Genomic DNA, 18,625 nt, shown 5'->3' with positions numbered 1-18,625 from the left:
AGAATCTCTCTTACTTGTGAAGAAAAATGTACCTATAGCAACCAATGTACCCAATAGTAAGCGATAAAATAATGAAATTTCACATGTAAAAAAATTTATTTTGTTATGTTTTTGAACTTCCACTGCTATGAGTGTGAATCCCGAATCCTTCCTGGTCATGCTGACAAAGTTTAATGAATTTATTTGTAAAAGTATAGACAGTGGAAATTGAAATGTCCTGTGGTGCCTCTCCTGCTCCAAGTCGGCCCGTTTGACGTCCTAACCCCCTTAAAGTTCCATCAAATAATAGGTTGAAGCACTAAATATATTTGAGATCTTGTATTCACTGACAGTTGATAACACAAACACCCTCTTCCACCACAACGACTCCACCTTACACTAAACATATCTGATGGAGAACAAACCTGACAGCACACACTAGTGATCCGGCAGCACACGTTGTCTGCTGATTTGTGGTTAGCAGTGCTTTCACCGTCTGGAGACATCCGTAGCTGTGCCAGCAGGCTGGCAGCTGTACCCCATTACCCGGCATCGACATGCCGACCATATCAGACGTTCAGAGGTCGGAGAGATTTTCACCACGACCACCAAGCAGTCAATCTATTAATATACATTGGGGGGAGGGGACTGCAGGAAAAAAATTACAATGCAAAGAGGCTCTCAGAATCACTTTAACTGATTAGCCAATAAATTTGGTTTCAATATCGTACTTCCAGGCGGATGGAAGTGAGGGCGAGAGTACGATGGATATGATTTGCGAGTTGGAGCAGTAATCTGGTGTTTTCTCGCTGTGGGAAGATGTTTCAACAAAGTTTCAATCTGCCACCTACACAGGGAGAGATGGCCATCACAATAAGATCAGCTATCTTACCGAATTTATAAAGTGATACATAGTATTAACCTGATATTTACCACTCCTCTGTGCTGGTACCTTAAGACTTTGCAAGGTAATGAGGCATTGGGCTACTTTAAGCGACTTTGAAAGAGAGGAGGTTTCATGTGACAGGGATAGAACATGTTCTTAGCACTCCATCAAGATCCAAAAGTGAGTTTAACATTATATTCATGGGATGGAAGACATAAAAAATATTAAGTTGATAAGAAGACATTTTTTTACCTGGTGAGAAAATACTTAGAGGAAATATAGTCTAAGTCGTACTGTTATATAGGATTGTCACAACAAGTAACTATACTTTAGCAATGTAAAAACGTGTCTATGTCGTGATTTCGTCCATAGTCAAAAACAGCTCGCATAAAAGGGAGGAATACACATTTTTCGTGAGAAATTCGAGGTGTATGGACAACAAAATCCCTGTTTCGGATTGGGTAAAACGGAATTTTTAAACTGCAGTGAGTATGTTGTGGGGCAGGGGGTAAAACTATAATTCCAAGTTGCAGCTGCTGGTCTCACAATGTGCTGTGTCAGTTGCAGGAGAGGTCATGGGCACAAGGGTTCGTTCGACCAGAAGCCGCAGCTTAGCCTGTGATGACCAGTTAGCTACAAAGAATGCTCTGAGCTGTCAGCTTTTGCCCACAGACATAAGGACAAATCGCAGTGGCAGCGCCCTATAGATGGGTGAATAGCTAAGTAATCAGTATGTTGAGTGAGCGGCGACATAAAAAACGAATGTGTGTGTTGCATGAGAAGATTCAATATGACGAGTATTTGCATTGGACAATTATTCCTCCCTCCCCATGTAAATTGATTGGTTGACTGCTTGGCAGTCATTCTTTCCAACCTCTGAGTATTCAGTACAGCTGGTGGGGACGGAGGAGCTGAGAGGATGGGGGGCTTCTCAGTAGGAAGTATTGTCCCTAAGGAGTCATAAATTAATTACCATAACGAAAGTTATACCCATTAAAATCCATGGAGAAAAAATTAAAACTTTGAGCTTCGCCGATGACATTGTAATTCTGTCAGAGACAGCAAAGGACTTGGAAGAGCAGTTGAATGGGATGGACAGTGTCTTGAAAGGAGGATATAAGATGAACATCAACAAAAGCAAAACGAGGATAGTTAAGTCGGGTGATGCTGAGGGAATTAGATTAGGAAATGAGACACTTAAAGAAGTAAAGGAGTTTTGCTGTTTGAGGTGCAAAATAACTGATGATGGTCGAAGTAGAGAGGATATAAAATGTAGACTGGCAGTGGCAAGGAAAACATTTCTGAAGAAGAGAAATTTGTTAACATCGAGTATAGATTTAAGTGTTAGGAAGTCTTTTCTGAAAGTATTTGTATTAAGTGTAGCCATGTATGGAAGTGAAACAAGCACGATAAATAGTTTGGACAAGAAAAGAATAGAAGCTTTCGAAATGTAGTGCTACAGAAGAATGCTGAAGATTAGATGGGTAGATCACATAACAAATTAGGTATTGAACAGAATTGGGGAGAAGAGGAGTATGTGGCACAACTTGACTAGCAGAAGGGACTGGTTATTAGGACATGTTCTGAGGCATCGAGGGATCACCAATTTAGTATTGGAGGGCAGTATGGAGGGTAAAAATCGTAGAGGGGGACCAAGAGATGAATACACTAAGCAGATTCAGAGGGATGTAGGTTGCAGTAGGTACTGGGAGATGAAGAAGCTTGCACAGGATAGAGTAGCATGGAGAACTGCATCAAACCAGTCTCAGGACTGAAGACCACAACAACAACAACAGGTATCCCCAGGGAGGCATAAACGACTTACCAGAACAATAGGTTAATGGATGTGGGAGAGGCGGTTTAATGGATCAATTTAAATTGTTAGCATATCTATGATTCATAAAAGCGCCAGGACTCTCTTTGCCCTACTACTTGTGGCAGCTGTCCTTTAGACTCCCCCAACCAGTTCATCTGCCTCTATCATGGTGTCTGCTGGTGGAGCAATAAGTCTGTTCCCCCTGAAAAGGCGACGTAGGCCAAAAATGGCAAAGCTCTGGTTGTGACATCCAATACAAAGCCAAACAGAGCACCAGAGACTTGGACAGCCTGACACTGCTAGCTCTGCTGGAAGGTCCAAGGGCTATGGCAATGGTCGGTCCATTGGCAGAGGCGAGGCCACAACCACGAGCAAAGAGGGAGTGGACAGGTCAAAATCTATGAACCCCACATTAATGGGTGTGATAGCAACTGGGGTCCAAGCCTGCGGGCAAAGGGACAGCAGCAATAGGGAAACAAATCGGTGGACTGGAAGACCACAGTGACAATGACACATTGTGGCAGGGGCACAACTGATTTGCACGACAGGTCAGCTACTCTAGACCAACAACCACCACAAACAACTGCTGTACTTTTTTGATATCATTTTAGCAGCAGGCGCTGCTACTGCTGGCCAAAAGACAGTGCCCAAACAGAAGTTGTGGGGGGAAAATGCAGCAGGCCACTATGGTCTAGCGGAGGTGGCTCAGGATGCAACAAGTCCAAGAGACCATCCAACTGGTGCCAATACATACAGTCTACCACACTGCATCCACTGACTGTCTTTCCCCAGTAAATTACCAGAGAACTCGACCGCATATGGTATGGGAAGAGGTAGACACTACTTGTTCATTTGGGTCTGGAACATACACATGAGTTGGTACACCTCTGTGTTAGAAGCTGTTTGAAACATAATGGTCGTTAGTTGCTGCATACCACTGCAAATGCAAAAGTCGTCAAACTACCACAATACAAACTGCCAGCTGTTATCGGACTGAGGGTCCTGGAGCATTCTTTGACTACAAAATTGACCAATCATGTGCAAATAGTGACAGCTGATGTGCAGACAGCTTGAAGTTGTGCGAGAAACTTGGTAATGGCAGCGTATCCTGTTTCTGCACGCAGGCTCTGAAAGCCTGCATCTGATGTTCAAAGTTGCGATTATTTCGTGGCCAGTGGACGTGACTTTGCGCCAGCTCCTTCATACGAGTCATACTGCAGCACGACGTGTGGAGCACTCGGAGTATGCAGTACACAAAATTGCTAGGGAGACAACCACCTAACACGTTTGCTCCTCTGCGGCCAGCAAGAAGACCCCCCTGGACAGTGGGGAGTTGATCAAGGGAAGAGAAAAAAGTACTGTGCCACCACATTGGGTCAGCAGCTGAAGCACCCCACACAGTTACTGCAATTTCGAAAAGGCAGCAGATTATACTGGGCGATTTACCCTGTCCAGTTTGCAAAGTGGACTGGTAAATGCTACAGGGAGAGGCAAAAGTGAATGTCAGAAACACACACAGACTGCCACATACCACAATAAGCACTGGAGAGAGAACCTCATTGGCTTGGCTTTATTATTGAGAGTTGTCCCTAACCTGTGAGAAAACACGGTAGTGCGCAATATTCACTGCCGGTGAAGATTTCGAGTTTATGTGCAAGAAATTAGTTGTACTTTGACAAAGTAATGCTTAAGGTAATGAGATATGCTGATCGTGACTGGAAACGATACCCTCTGCTTGCGGTGTTGCAGCGGGCGAGGCGGGCAGCGGGCAGCGGCAGGTGAGCGGCGGCGGCCCGCCGCCATGCGGCAGCGCCGGCCCCGGCGGCCATGCTGAAGCACACGGCGCAGGCGCAGGGCCCGCCCACGGCCACCAACACCACCAGCTCGGGCACGCCGGCGTCGCTGCTGCTGGCCGACCTGCCGCGCGCCGTGGGGCCGGCCGCCGGCGCCGCCGCGGCCCCGCAGCAGGCGGCCGCCGCTCTGCGCGCCGCCCACCACCACCACCACCACCAGCACCAGCACCACCACGCGCACCCGGCCGCCAACCTCAGCCTCAACCTGTCGCAGCGCCTCAACCACTCGCACGTCTCCACGCTCAGCACCTCCAAGCACTCCCTCGGCAATGCCAGCAGCGTCAGCCCCGGAGGCGGTCAGTATACCTACACTGTCTCATTTCTTCTACTTGTAACCTGCTATTCACTCGGTTCCAACGTTTCTGAAGGACTAGTGGCAGTCGGCGCCTATCCCAATGCCCCCGGCGTAAGCCTCGGAACGCGTTTGCAGAATAAGTCATCGCGGGGAGAGACGGAGAAGCGAGGTAGTTTCGCTCTGCCACTCAATTCCCCAGGTTGCATATTACCTGAGACTCTCCATGAACCGAGCGATGTGGCGCAGTGGTTAGCACACTGGACTCGCATTCGGGAGGCCATCCTGATTTAGGTTTTCCGTGATTTCCCTAAATTGGTCCAGGCAAATGCCAGGATGGTTCAAAAATGGCTCTGAGCACTATGGGACTCAACTGCTGTGGTCATAAGTCCCCTAGAACTTAGAACTACTTAAACCTAACTAACCTAAGGACATCACACACATCCATGCCCGAGGCGGGATTCGAACCTGCGACCGTAGCGGTCGTGCGGTTCCAGACTGTAGCGCCTTTAACCGCTCGGCCACTCCGGCCGGCTCCAGGATGGTTCCTTTGAAAGGGCACAGCCTACTTCCTTCCCCGTCCTTCCCTAATCCGATGAGACCGATGACCTCGCTGTTTGTTCTCTTCCCCCAAAGAACCCAACCCCCAACTCTCCATGAAGTGACAGTAAGGACCGGGACACTACTGGTGTTTGACAATAATACTGTGGTGTCACCGCCAGACACCACACTTGCTAGGTGGTAGCTTAAATCGGCCGCGGTCCATTTAGTACATGTCGGACCCGCGTGTCGCCACTGTGTGATCGCAGACCTAGCGCCACCACAAGGCACGTCTCGAGATACGGACGAGCACTCGCCCCAGTTGTACGACGACGTTGCTAGCGACAATACGGACGAAGCCTTCCTCTCATTTGCCGAGAGACAGTTAGAATAGCCTTCTGCTAAGTCCATGGCTACGACCTAGCAAGGCGCCATTAGCCTTACCTAGTTTGAGAGTTATCGTATAAATGTCTCCAGAAGAACGTTGTAAACCCACAAAGATTAAAAGTTAAGTATAAAGCAGCTACGTACTTTTCTTGCTACCATTCAATAGTTATCCTGTTCCAGACTTGACGCCAGTTGGCGTGAGTGTACGCGTGCCTTTCGGCTCCCTTCTCAATGTGGCGTAGCTAGCTTGTTACGCCACAACAAATACCTTGCTCGACGGAACCCATTCTCCGTCCCCCTGCACAGGACGACGTGTGAAAGTTCCCCACCTGTTTTCTGGGTAGAAAGGAAGGCACACAAACCTAAGGTTTCATCAAACCTGAGGTTTCAGATGCTGCTTGGGCCACTTTCTACGTTACACCACAATTACAATACAGGAAAACAAAGTGATGTCATACAAAGAAACAGATGTCTTAATCACTCCCATCAATGTGATAATAACATTGTCAACGACTTTACAGTTTTGTCAAGTGTGTGTGGGAGTTCAGAAGATGATTGCATGAAAACTACAAAACGTACAGAATAGTAACACATATTAGTGGACAGAGCACCTCTCCGAATTTACATTCATAAGACTTATATTTGATGTAGTTGCACTAGTGGGTAGGCATGTCAGAACAGGTAGACAAATTATCCCCTCGATATTGTCACATCGAATTAATTTTCACCTGCAATAGGCAAAACAACAGGTCTGAAGGGGGCTATTGTCGTGCCTTCAGGGCTGACGTCTCAGCAAATTCAGTGAATTGCACACACGTGTTGACATTTTCTGCATCACAAATGCTGCCCATACAGAGCATCTGTAATGTGAATTAAAAACTTAGTGAGATGCGATATACACTGGTACCTGTCTATTTTCTGCACACTTCATAATTTTCAAGCAGCCATCTTCTGTAAAATTAGATATACTTACTAATAACACTGTACAGGAGGAAGATCGTGTACATAAAAGCTGATTTCAAAGTAAATTCCATGTTTTATGACTCAGATGTGATACATCTGTAATAAACAGGCACATTATGAGAAATGGTAAAGCAGTATGCTAATACATTGAAACCATTTTAATTTTTTTTGTAAACAGAGTCTTTAAAAATTGTTTTGAAATTCTTGTTATTCTGCCACACAATAAATTATTTTCATCAAAAAGTGGATATACTGTAGACACCACACACCTGAAGAAACGTGCTGACTTCCCTTCTCACAAAAATGTGACCATTTAGAGGCTAAAGGCAGTGGCAGTATTTGCGCGATATCTACCAGAGGTGACTGATTTTTTTGTCCACTTTACTTGGGTCTGGATGCCAGACATAGAAGCTAAATGACGAACAGCCTGATGTGGCAACAGATTGGTTGTGTTGTATGGTGTGTGTAAGCAGGTATGGATAATGTTGTGTACCTGTTGTATGCCAGCAGGTGAGAGTAGCTGGCTGTACCAGTAGTGCAAGTGCTTTGCGTGGCTGCAGGTATGAGTAGCCTTGTGTTCTGCTAGTATGGGTGCACAGTGTGCATGCAGGTATGAGTAGCCTCGTATTCCCTCTGTATGAGTGCAATGAGTAGCCTGGAGTGTCAGTTGTATGGGTATGTAGTGCACCTACAGGTATGGGTAGCTTGGGGTGTCAGTAGTATGGGTGTACAGTGTGCTCGCGGGTACGAGTACACTGGGTTGCAGTGTGCTGGCAGGTTTGAGTAGTCTAGTGTGCCAATGATGTGTGTGTTGTGTGCCATCAAGTATGAGTAGCTGGCTGTACCAGTAGTGCATTGCGTGGCTGCAGGTATGAGTAGCCTTGTGTTCTGCTAGTATGGGTGCACAGTGTGCATGCAGGTATGAGTAGCCTCGTATTCCCTCTGTATGAGTGCAATGAGTAGCCTGGAGTGTCAGTTGTATGGGTATGTAGTGCACCTACAGGTATGGGTAGCTTGGGGTGTCAGTAGTATGGGTGTACAGTGTGCTCGCAGGTATGAGTAGCCTTGTATTCCCTCTGTATGGGTGCAATGGGTGTGCCCACAGGTATGAGTAGCCTGGAGTGTCAGTTGTATGGGTATGTAGTGCACCTACAGGTATGGGTAGCTTGGGGTGTCAGTAGTATGGGTGTACAGTGTGCTCGCAGGTACGAGTACACTGGGTTGCAGTGTGCTGGCAGGTTTGAGTAGTCTAGTGTGCCAATGATGTGTGTGTTGTGTGCCATCAAGTATGAGTAGCTGGCTGTACCAGTAGTGCATTGCGTGGCTGCAGGTATGAGTAGCCTTGTGTTCTGCTAGTATGGGTGCACAGTGTGCATGCAGGTATGAGTAGCCTCGTATTCCCTCTGTATGAGTGCAATGAGTAGCCTGGAGTGTCAGTTGTATGGGTATGTAGTGCACCTACAGGTATGGGTAGCTTGGGGTGTCAGTAGTATGGGTGTACAGTGTGCTCGCAGGTATGAGTAGCCTTGTATTCCCTCTGTATGGGTGCAATGGGTGTGCCCACAGGTATGAGTAGCCTGGAGTGTCAGTTGTATGGGTATGTAGTGCACCTACAGGTATGGGTAGCTTGGGGTGTCAGTAGTATGGGTGTACAGTGTGCTCGCAGGTACGAGTACACTGGGTTGCAGTGTGCTGGCAGGTTTGAGTAGTCTAGTGTGCCAATGATGTGTGTGTTGTGTGCCATCAAGTATGAGTAGCCTGGTGTACCAGTAGTGTGTGTTGCTGTGTGCTGTCAGGTATGTGTAGCATTGTGTGCTAGTAGTATGGGTGTGCTTTGTGCCAGCGGATGAGTAGCCTCTGTTGGTGTCTGCTAGCAGGTATGAATAGACTGGTTTGCCAACAGTATGACTGCAGTGTGTGCCTGCAGGTATGAGTAGCTTGTGGTGCCAGTAGAATGAGTGCACTGTGTGCAGGCGGGTATGAGTGCCTGGGTTGCTGTGCACTGGGAGCTGTGAGTAGTTTGGTGTGACAGTAGTATAGGGCCATTGTGTGCCTGTGGTATGAGTGGCCTGATGTACCAGTAGTGTGCATGCACAGTGTGCCAGCAGGTATCAGTATGTGTGTCGTATGTTGGCAGGTGGCGGCATCGTGGTGGCCAATGGCGGACCGGGCAGTACAGCGGCACTGCCCAAGATGGCAAATGGTGGCCTCCACATCTCACGGTCCTCGGCCCACCACACGCAGGGAGCACATACAATCTCCGGCCGGCACCACACCTCCGGACATGCCTCACCCACTGGTACGTACCTCCTTCTACCTCTTGTTCTCTTATGCCCAGATCACACTTGTCCAGCAGTTGTTTATATGGTACCTGCCGTGTACATAGCAGATGTATGGAAAAGCATATAGCGGCTTCCACATGTACAGCGTGCTGGCCGGTACCATCTAAATGGCAAGCGGTGGCCATGGAGCTGCTGGGCTCTCTTAATCAGTCTGGCATTAGTGTAAACACTGGCGTGTTCACAACTTTCAGAAATGACTTTGCATAGCGATCCTTGAGGCTACAATAGCGTGTAAATCATGTCATACATTCAATTATTATTTGCTTTTCTTTTTGTTTTAGTAATTTCTCCTTGTACAGCTGCAAATAGCTTGGGAAATAGATGGGTGGTTAATTTCCTTTGTAGAGGACAAAAGAAAATTGAGGAGGTAGCAGCAGTTGCCAGAGGAAGATAGAGGACCAACAATGTCCTCGTGAATGTGGGCAAAGCATTGTGTGACACCTGGGAAAGTGGTGATGAGGGTGCGTACGTGGTAGCCAACACCGGCCTGCTGACAGGTGTGGGCTCAGGTCCTGCAGACCCTATGAGTACCTGGGTACAGATACTCCTTTCTCAGCTGGGAGCCCACGTACAATGAAGGTGGGGTCGGAAAATGGCATCCAGGGCGAGCTCTGGGTGGTGCTAAGCACCTCATAGTTCAGGAATGAAGTGATGGTGCAGGTGCACCTGGAATAGTCAGCAACAACGTTGTCAATGCTGACGACGTCAGTAGTAAATTCAGACACAAACAACAGCTGCCCCAAAATTGACATGGGTAGCACTGGTCAGTGTCTTTCGAGTGGGAAAATGTTATAGGCTCATGATTCGTTAAGACTGTTACATGATGGGCCTCCTCTGATAGCCAAAAGTATTTCATTGCATATGTGCTCTAGCAGTCTTGTGAAACCCCAGAGGTAACTGTGAATAAACCTGTGCTCAGCAACATTTATTAACACCAGTATGAACAACTACATTTTTTTAAAAGAAGGCATATAATTGAGGTTTATATTTATATGATTTCCAATTTTAAAAATAATGTTGTAGGCGCGATGTGAACTAATTTTTAGGGTTGTTTTCAGTTGGTATTACGAGGTGCATTCAAGTTCTAAGGCCTCCGATTTATTTTCCAATTAACTACTCACCCGAAATCGATGAAACTGGCGTTACTTCTCGACGTAATCGCCCTGCAGACGTACACATTTTCACAACGCTGACGCCATAATTCCATGGCAGCGGCGAAGGCTTCTTTAGGAGTCTGTTTTGACCACTGGAAAATCGCTGAGGCAATAGCAGCACGGCTGGTGAATGTGCGCCCACGGAGAGTGTCTCTCATTGTTGGAAAAAGCCAAAAGTCACTAGGAGCCGGGTCAGGTGCGTAGGGAGCATGAGGAATCACTTCAAAGTTGTTATCACGAAGAAACTGTTGCGTAACGTTAGCTCGATGTGCGGGTGCGTTGTCTTGGTGAAACAGCCCTTCCCGGACGTTTTTGTTGCAGTGCAGGAAGGAATTTGTTCTTGAAAACATTTTCGTAGGATGCACCTGTTACCATAGTACCCTTTGGAACGCAATGGGTAAGGATTACGCCCTCGCTGTCCCAGAACATGGACATCATCATTTTTTCAGCACTGGCGGTTACCCGAAATTTTTTTGGTGGCGGTGAATCTGTGTACTTCCATTGAGCTGACTGGCGCTTTATTTCTGCATTGAAAAATGGCATCCACGTCTCATCCATTGTCACAACCGACGAGAAGAAAGTCCCGTTCATGCTGTCGTTGCGCGTCAACATTGCTTGGCAACATGCCACATGGGCAGCCATGTGGTCGTCCGTCAGCATTCGTGGCACCCACCTGGATGAAACTTTTCGCATTTTCAGGTCGTCATGCAGGATTGTGTGCACAGAACCCACAGAAATGCCAACTCTGGAGGCGATCTGTTCAACAGTCATTTGGCGATCCCCCAAAAGAATTCTCTCCACTTTCTCGATCATGTTGTCAGACCGGCTTGTGCGAGCCCGAGGTTGTTTCGGTTTGTTGTCACATGATGTTCTGCCTTCATTAAACTGTCGCACCCACGAACGCACTTTCGACACATCCATAACTCCATCACCACGTGTCTCTTTCAACTGTCGATGAATTTCAATTGGTTTCACACCACGCAAATTCAGAAAACGAATGATTGCATGCTGTTCAAGTAAGGAAAACGTCGCCATTTTAAGTATTTAAAACAGTTCTCATTCTCGCCGCTGGCGGTAAAATTCCATCTGCCGTACGGTGCTGCCATCTCTGGGACGTATTGACAATGAACGCGGCCTCATTTTATAACAATGCACATGTTTCTATCTCTTTCCAGTCCGGAGAAAAAAAATCGGAAGCCTTAGGACTTGAATGCGCCTCGTACTTTGCCTGACGATCTAATAGCTAGCCTGCATGCAATCGTAGACGCAAGTATGTTGTGTAGGGTCCAGTACAAATGTACTGTCTCTTTCTTGTTACAAAACGTGCAGTAGTTAAGCTTCTTTTCCATGACTAAACACTCGACAGCAATTAAATGACTCACTGTATCACAGCCTGAAGGTTCAGATGAAGAAGGTGACGTCAGTATACTGGCACCAGTGACACAGGACTAGTTCTTTGCTTTTCAAATTCTTTTGTTATGGCTCTCCGCTGTGATTAATTAGAAGCAGCGGCAGTATTGTTGAAGCATCCAGCTGCCTCCCGTGTGTGTATGTGCGTGATGTCCCGCAATGCTGCCGTGTGTCTGGTCAGACAGCTGCTGTCGGCGACGTCCCCGGACTCGACAGATATGGCACCAGTGGCTCTCCGCTGTGATTAATTAGAAGCAGCGGCAGTATTGTTGAAGCACCCAGCTGCCTCCCGTGTGTGTATGTGCGTGATGTCCCGCAATGCTGCCGTGTGGCTGGTCAGACAGCTGCTGTCGGCGACGTCCCCGGACTCGACAGATATGGCACCAGTGGCCGAGGCTGGGTTGACGTTTCCAGCGCTCTGGGTGGCGCGCTATATCCCTCGGACGGATAGCCCTACGGCAGCGACGTTGCGTTTTGTGTCTCAGGGTGGGCTGCCCCGTCACAAGGGCAGACTGAGGACTCCGTTCACCACTCCGGATGATGCCCCAGCCATCACAGTCCCGTGGTGGTGGTATTGCTGCGATACTAACACAAGATGTTTTCAGTACAAAAGTGGCTATATATTTATACTGCCACGGGCTGCATTCGCATCAGATTTTCCGTGCCTTGCGACATGTATACTAGACACTTCCACGTTTTCTGGTGTGGAAAGGCTTCCACCTTCTTCGATTAGGTCCTGTTGTGTCAACAAATTCCACGCGTCACCTGGCCGATTCGCCTTGCAATGTGCAGTGGTTGTGTAGTGGTTTATAAGGCATAACATCTGTGCTAACCTACGGTTTATCTGGTGTAATCTATTTCCTACTTCGCGCATTTCTGACCAAATACGGGCCATGCGCTACATTGGATTGCAATTACCACTCAGCTGGACATGCAATAATGAGTCAAGGTTACGTATTTAAAGCTATATTTGTAGCAACCAAGGTGTGAGCCAGAAATTGTAGGAGGAGAGCATGGCACACATCTGACGACACTTTTTCTCATTGCCTGCTGTTACGATTTCATAGAGTAGCTACCTTGTAAAGGGAAGTGCGAGGCCGTTAACTTCAAAGTCAGTCAAGAAGGCAAAAGTTGGTGTCATTCAAAGGCCTCACGCAGAAATTGATCTTATTAGGCAACCGCACAGTGACGGATTTCTGTGTGGTTTGCGTGTTAAAAGCGAGGTAGGAGTGAGCCTATAGAACTCGAAGACTTACACCGAGAAGCAAAATCACAACTCGGTGCATCACACTATAAACTTTAGGTCAGCTACTATCCAATTTCTGTGCTATTTGGCTCATCGGAGTCATGCAGTTTAATGAGCTGCCACAAGCAACTATAATTTCTGTAGTACATGATTCCAAATGTCTACTGCACGCAGTTGCTACCATAATGTTCACTCGGAAACAGGCTAAGTGGGTGCGCATTGACTGACAGCAGCAATTCGTGTTGCGTTTGAAACTGATGGTCAGGTTGCTGTCGGTTAGGATCTTTTTACAACGACTTTTATTATAGTGTGGTACATATATGCGAGTCGTACACTATTCCTAACAGACACGTCCAACAGTCCTCTCTCAATAAGCAGCAAATCTGGCAATTTCATCAATGGTGTGGTCACAGGCAGATCAAAATACGTCCATTGCTTTCTCCCACTCCGTCAAGTCTCCAAGTCGTTCCATGTGATTGTGGTGATCCCGTCAAATACCTGGCAGATAGGGGCCATTTTACTGCCCGAGTTCATGCTAGAGGCCACATGACAGTCTGATACCAGCTGTACACGAACTATAGCGTTCCAAAACGACCTGTTCTAATGGGTGACTGCATTTTTGTCTAGTGGACTTACTGTGATTAACGCGAACGTTATTCCTGCTGAGGAATCGACGAGTAATGTTAGTTAGTTTAGTTTAGTTAGTTACATGTTCCATTGATCAATAGCATGGAAAACCGTTATGATGTGGAATGTGTCAAATGTACAAGAAATGCACACAGGAAACAAGTTCCTTTTTCTTTTTTTTTTGTTTACATTATAGTGTTATACCTAAATATTTCTATTATCTATGCACAAAATGCATATATTATATCTCCAGATTTATTTACTCATATTCAAGAATTCATCTATGGTATAGACTGTAGAAGGAGTTGTCAAGGGGGTATGATTTAAATTTGTTTTTGAAACTATTACTGCTGTCTGTCAGACATTTTATTTCATCTGGTAATTTATCAGAAAGTTTTATAGCAGCATATTTTACCCCTTTCTGTGCCAAAGATAGGTTAAGTATAGGATACTGTAGGTCTTTATTTTTTCTGGTATTGTAATCATGAATGTCTTTGATGATTTTAAAGATCCATGTTGTTGAGAAAAAATTTCATTACTGAGTAAATGTACTGTGAAGTAATTGTAAGAATTCCTAACCTTTTAAACAGGTGCCTACAAGATTTGCGACTATGAGCCCCACACATTATTCTAACTACTTTCCTTTGAGCAGTCAATACCTTTTGCCTAAGTGCTGAGTTGCCCGTATAACATCAGAGAGTTGAAGTATGCAAAGTATGTTAGCTAACTAATTTCTACATCCTCAAAATTGGCAATTATTCTGATTACAAAAGTTGCTGAACCTAGTCGCTTTAGGAGATCCAAAATATGAATTTTCCAATTGAGATTCTCATCTATATGTACACCCAAAAACATAGTATGCTCTGCCCTAGCTACTGACTTCTTTTGATGTGTTATGTTTATTGAAGGAATTAAACTTTTTGCAGCAGAAAATTGGATGTACTGTGTTTTTTCAAAGTTCAGAGCAAGCCCATTTGCAGAAAACCAATTAATAACTTTTCCAAAGACCTTAGTTGTATCATTTTCTATCACACTTTCTTTTACTAGATTAATAATTGTGGTTGTATCATCAGCAAACAGTGTCAGTTCAGCATCTTGTTTCACATAAGAAGGGAGGTCATAAACGTATATCAAGACCAGGAGAGGACCCATGATCGAACCTTGTGGAACACCTAATGCAATTTCACCCCAGTTAGATGAAGTGGCAAACTCCTTTGAATCACCTGAAGCATATAAACAGACTTTTTGTTTCCTATTCTGTAGATATGACTTAATCCACTCATATGCTGTTCCATTTATACCATAGAATTGTAATTTCTCTAACATAATGTCATGGTTCACACAATCAAATGCTTTGGATAAGTCACAGGATATTCCTACTGGTGACATTTTACTATTTAAAGAGTCTATTATGTGGACAGTGAAATTGTACAGGGTGATTCAAAAAGAATACCACAACTTTAGGAATTTAAAACTCTGCAGCGACAAAAGGCAGAGCTAAGCACTATCTGTCGGCGAATTAAGGGAGCTATAAAGTTTCATTTAGTTGTACATTTGTTCGCCGTTTCAGCCAATAAAGTTTTTGGTCCCTTTTTCTTCGAAGGTGCTACTGTAACTGGACTACAGTAACTGGAGATGTTGGAGAATTCGCTGTTCTCTCAGTTCGAACAAGAAGCACAACAATTCATATTTCAGCAGGATGGAGCGCCACCACATTGGCACTTATCTGTCCGTAACTACCTGAACGTCAACTACCCGAGGCGATGGATCGGCCGCCAGGCAGCCCGTGACAGAGCACGTCATCACTGGCTTCCAAAAAGCCCTGATCTTACCCCCTGCGATTTTTTCTTATGGGGGTATGTTAAGAATATGGTGTTTCGGCCACCTCTCCCAGCCACCATTGATGATTTGAAATGAGAAATAACAGCAGCTATCCAAACTGTTACGCCTGATATGCTACAGAGAGTGTGGAATGAGTTGGAGTATCGGGTTGATATTGCTCGTGTGTCTGGAGGGGGCCATATTGAACATCTCTGAACTTGTGTTTGAGTGAAAAAAAACTTTTTAAATACTCTTTGTAATGATGTATAACAGAAGGTTATATTATGTTTCTTTCATTAAATAAACATTTTTAAAGTTGTGGTATTCTTTTTGAATCACCCTGTATATTGCTGTCTCAGTGGAACAGCATTTCTGATCCGAACTGTTATTTACTAAGTATCCCATTACTGTTGAGATGGCTAACCACTCTTGAGTACATTACTTTCTCAAAGATTTTTGAAAGTGCTGTAAGCAAGGATACTGGCCAGTAATTATTGACATCTGTGGTTTCCCCCTTTTTGTAGAGAGGCCTGACAATGGCATATTTTAACCTGTCTGCAAAAATACCCCGAGTCAGTGATGCATTATATATGGGACTCAAAACATCAGCTGTAATTGCTCCACATTGTTTTAATAACTTGTTAGAGATATCATCTGCTCCAACAGAACATTTATTTTTCAAAGATTTAATAATTTTCCTTATTTCACAAGAGGCTGTTGGATGAGGCTTCATCTGGAGAGTGCTTGTCATACATTTATGTCAGTGTGCCACAGAGGAGCAGTAATTCAAAGTACTCAGTGAACCGTGGGCTATTAATTAAACTCAAGTGGAGAGTGATGCAGGGGACTTCCGCACGGGCAGCAAGTGTTGATCTCAGTTGGAAGATGACAATGAGCTCGAATGAAGGAAACCTTTACAACATGGCGGATGGACCCACTCGAGGCGTGACTCACGACTCGACTTCTGTGGCTGTTCCTGAGATGGGCGTGTGCTGTTGTGTTGTGGCAGGAGGCAGCCGGTTCTCGTGGCGCAGCTACTACCACGGGCAGCTGGGCCCGCCGCGAGAGGCGCTGGGGTCGCTGGGCCTGCTGTGCCTGGCCAGCCTGCTGCTGGCGCTGCTGTCGCTCATCTTCCTGCTGCGGTTGGCGCCCCTGCCCGCGGGGGAGCCCCCCTCGGACGAGTACGTGCTGGTGCACGACGCCACGCTGGCGCTGTGTGCGCTCGCGCTGTCGCTCAACCTGTGCTGCCTGCTCGTCTGTGCCGTGCAGGTGCTCTTCGCCGTCCGCCTCGTGCGATCGCCGCACGGCGCCGAGAGGTGAGTAACCACACTGCACCGTACCACTCTGTGACTCGAATAAAATGTTGTAGTTTTGTTCGTACAATATAAGCTTCCATGGCTGGCACTGAAAGCACTTAAAACTTCTGGGCTATTAGGCCGTGGTCCATATACACTACTGGCCATTAAAACAGCTACACCCCACGAAGATGACGTGCTACAGACGCGAAATTTAACGAACAGAAAGAAGATGCTGTGGTATGCAAATGATTATTTTTCAGAGCATTGACACAAGGTTGGCGCCAGTGGCGACACCTACAACGTGCTGACATGAGGAAAGTTTCCAACCGATTTCTCATACACGAACAGCAGCTGACCGGCGTTGCCTGGTGAAACGTTGTTGTGATGCCTCGTGTAAGGAGCAGAAATGCGTACCATCAGGTTTCCGACTTTGATAAAGGTCGGATTGTAGCCTATCACGATTGCGGTTTATCGTATCGCGACATTGCTGCTCGCGTTGGTCGAGATACAATGACTGTTAGCAGAATATGGAATCCGTGGGTTCAGGAGGGTAACGCGGAACGCCGTGCTGGATCCCAACGGCCTCGTATCACTAGCAGTCGAGATGACAGGCATCTTATCCACATGGCTGTAACGGATCGTGCAGCCCCATCTCGATCCCTGAGTCAACAGATGGGGACGTTTGCAAGACAACAACCATGTGCACGAACAGTTCGACGACATTTGCAGCAGCATGGACTATAAGATCAGAGACCATGGCTGCAGTTACCCTTGACGCTGCATCACAGACAGGAGCACCTGTGATGTTGTACTCAACGACGGACCTGGGTGCACGAATGGCAAAATGTCATTTTTTGGGATGAGTCCAGGTTCTGTTTACAGCATCATGATGGTCGCAACTGTGTTTGGCAACATCGTGGTGAACGCATATTGGAAGCGTGTATTCGTCATGGCCATACTGGTGTATCACCTGGCATGTTGGTATGGGGTGCCATTGGTTACACGTCTCGATCACCTCTTGTTCACATTGACAGCACTTTGAAAAGTGGATGTTACATTTCAGATGTGTTATGACCCGTGGCTCCACCCTTCATTCAATCCCTGTAAAACACTACATTTCAGCAGGATAATGCACGACCACATGTTGCAGGTCCTGTACGGGCCTTTCTGGATACAGAAAATGTTCGACTGCTGCCCTGGCCAGCACATTCTCCAGATCTCTCACCAATTGAAAACGTCTGGTCAATGGTGCCCAGGCAACTGGCACGTCACAATACGCTAGTCACTATTCTTGATGAACTGTGGTATCTTGTTGGAGCTGCATGGGCAGCTGTACCTGTACACACCAACCAAGCTCTGTTTGACTCAGTGCCCAGGTGTATCAAGGCCGTTATTACGGTAGAGGTGGTTGTTCTGGGTACTGATTTCTCAGGATCTAAGCACCCAGATTGCGTGAAAATGTAATCACAAGTCAGTTCTAGTATAATTATTTTTCCAATGAATACCCGTTTATCATCTGCGTTTCTTCTTGGTGTAGCAGTTTTAATGGCCAGTAGTGTATTAAACTTTCTACTACCGTTTCCTCTCCAACTGTGGGAGACACCTTCGGATGTAAAATGGCGAACTGCAACCAGAACTCGACGGAGCGCCGTATATATGGGCAGGGTAGAGGCCACCACACTCCATCACATGACGTCGGCTACGAGATTATCTCTGCTATTGGCAACATTCTTGATTGAAAGTAATGGATCGTCATTTTTACTTTGCAGTGTTGACATCCAAATATCCATCACGATAATGCACCCACATATTCATCGCTGTTGGTGTGTGACTATTGCACAAAAAACGAAATCACTGTGCTTCCTCACCCTCTATATTCTCCAGACCTGGCCCCCGTGGATTTTTTTATTTTTTATTTCGAAAGTTGAAAACTGCGTTGAAAGGACGAAGATTTGCAACGATAGACAAGATAAAATTCGCAGAACTGCGCTTTGCACAATCCAGCAAGAGA

General features: G+C 46.1%; 1 protein-coding gene across 1 annotated transcript in view; it reads left to right on the top strand.

Moving 5' to 3' along the window:
• Positions 1-4,508: 4,508 nt before the first annotated feature.
• LOC124709081 overlaps positions 4,509-18,625 on the top strand; it is a 154,111-nt gene continuing 139,994 nt past the window's right edge. The window contains exons 1-4 of the mRNA XM_047240728.1: positions 4,509-4,569; positions 4,675-4,830; positions 8,854-9,015; positions 16,326-16,632. Of these exons, the coding sequence (XP_047096684.1) occupies positions 4,509-4,569; positions 4,675-4,830; positions 8,854-9,015; positions 16,326-16,632 (686 nt within the window). The remainder of the gene's footprint in view (positions 4,570-4,674; positions 4,831-8,853; positions 9,016-16,325; positions 16,633-18,625) is intronic.

The sequence above is a fragment of the Schistocerca piceifrons genome, chromosome 7 (genome assembly GCF_021461385.2).
Source record: "Schistocerca piceifrons isolate TAMUIC-IGC-003096 chromosome 7, iqSchPice1.1, whole genome shotgun sequence".
Taxonomy (NCBI): Eukaryota; Metazoa; Arthropoda; class Insecta; order Orthoptera; family Acrididae; genus Schistocerca; species Schistocerca piceifrons.
This window is presented reverse-complemented; position numbering and strand designations above follow the sequence as displayed.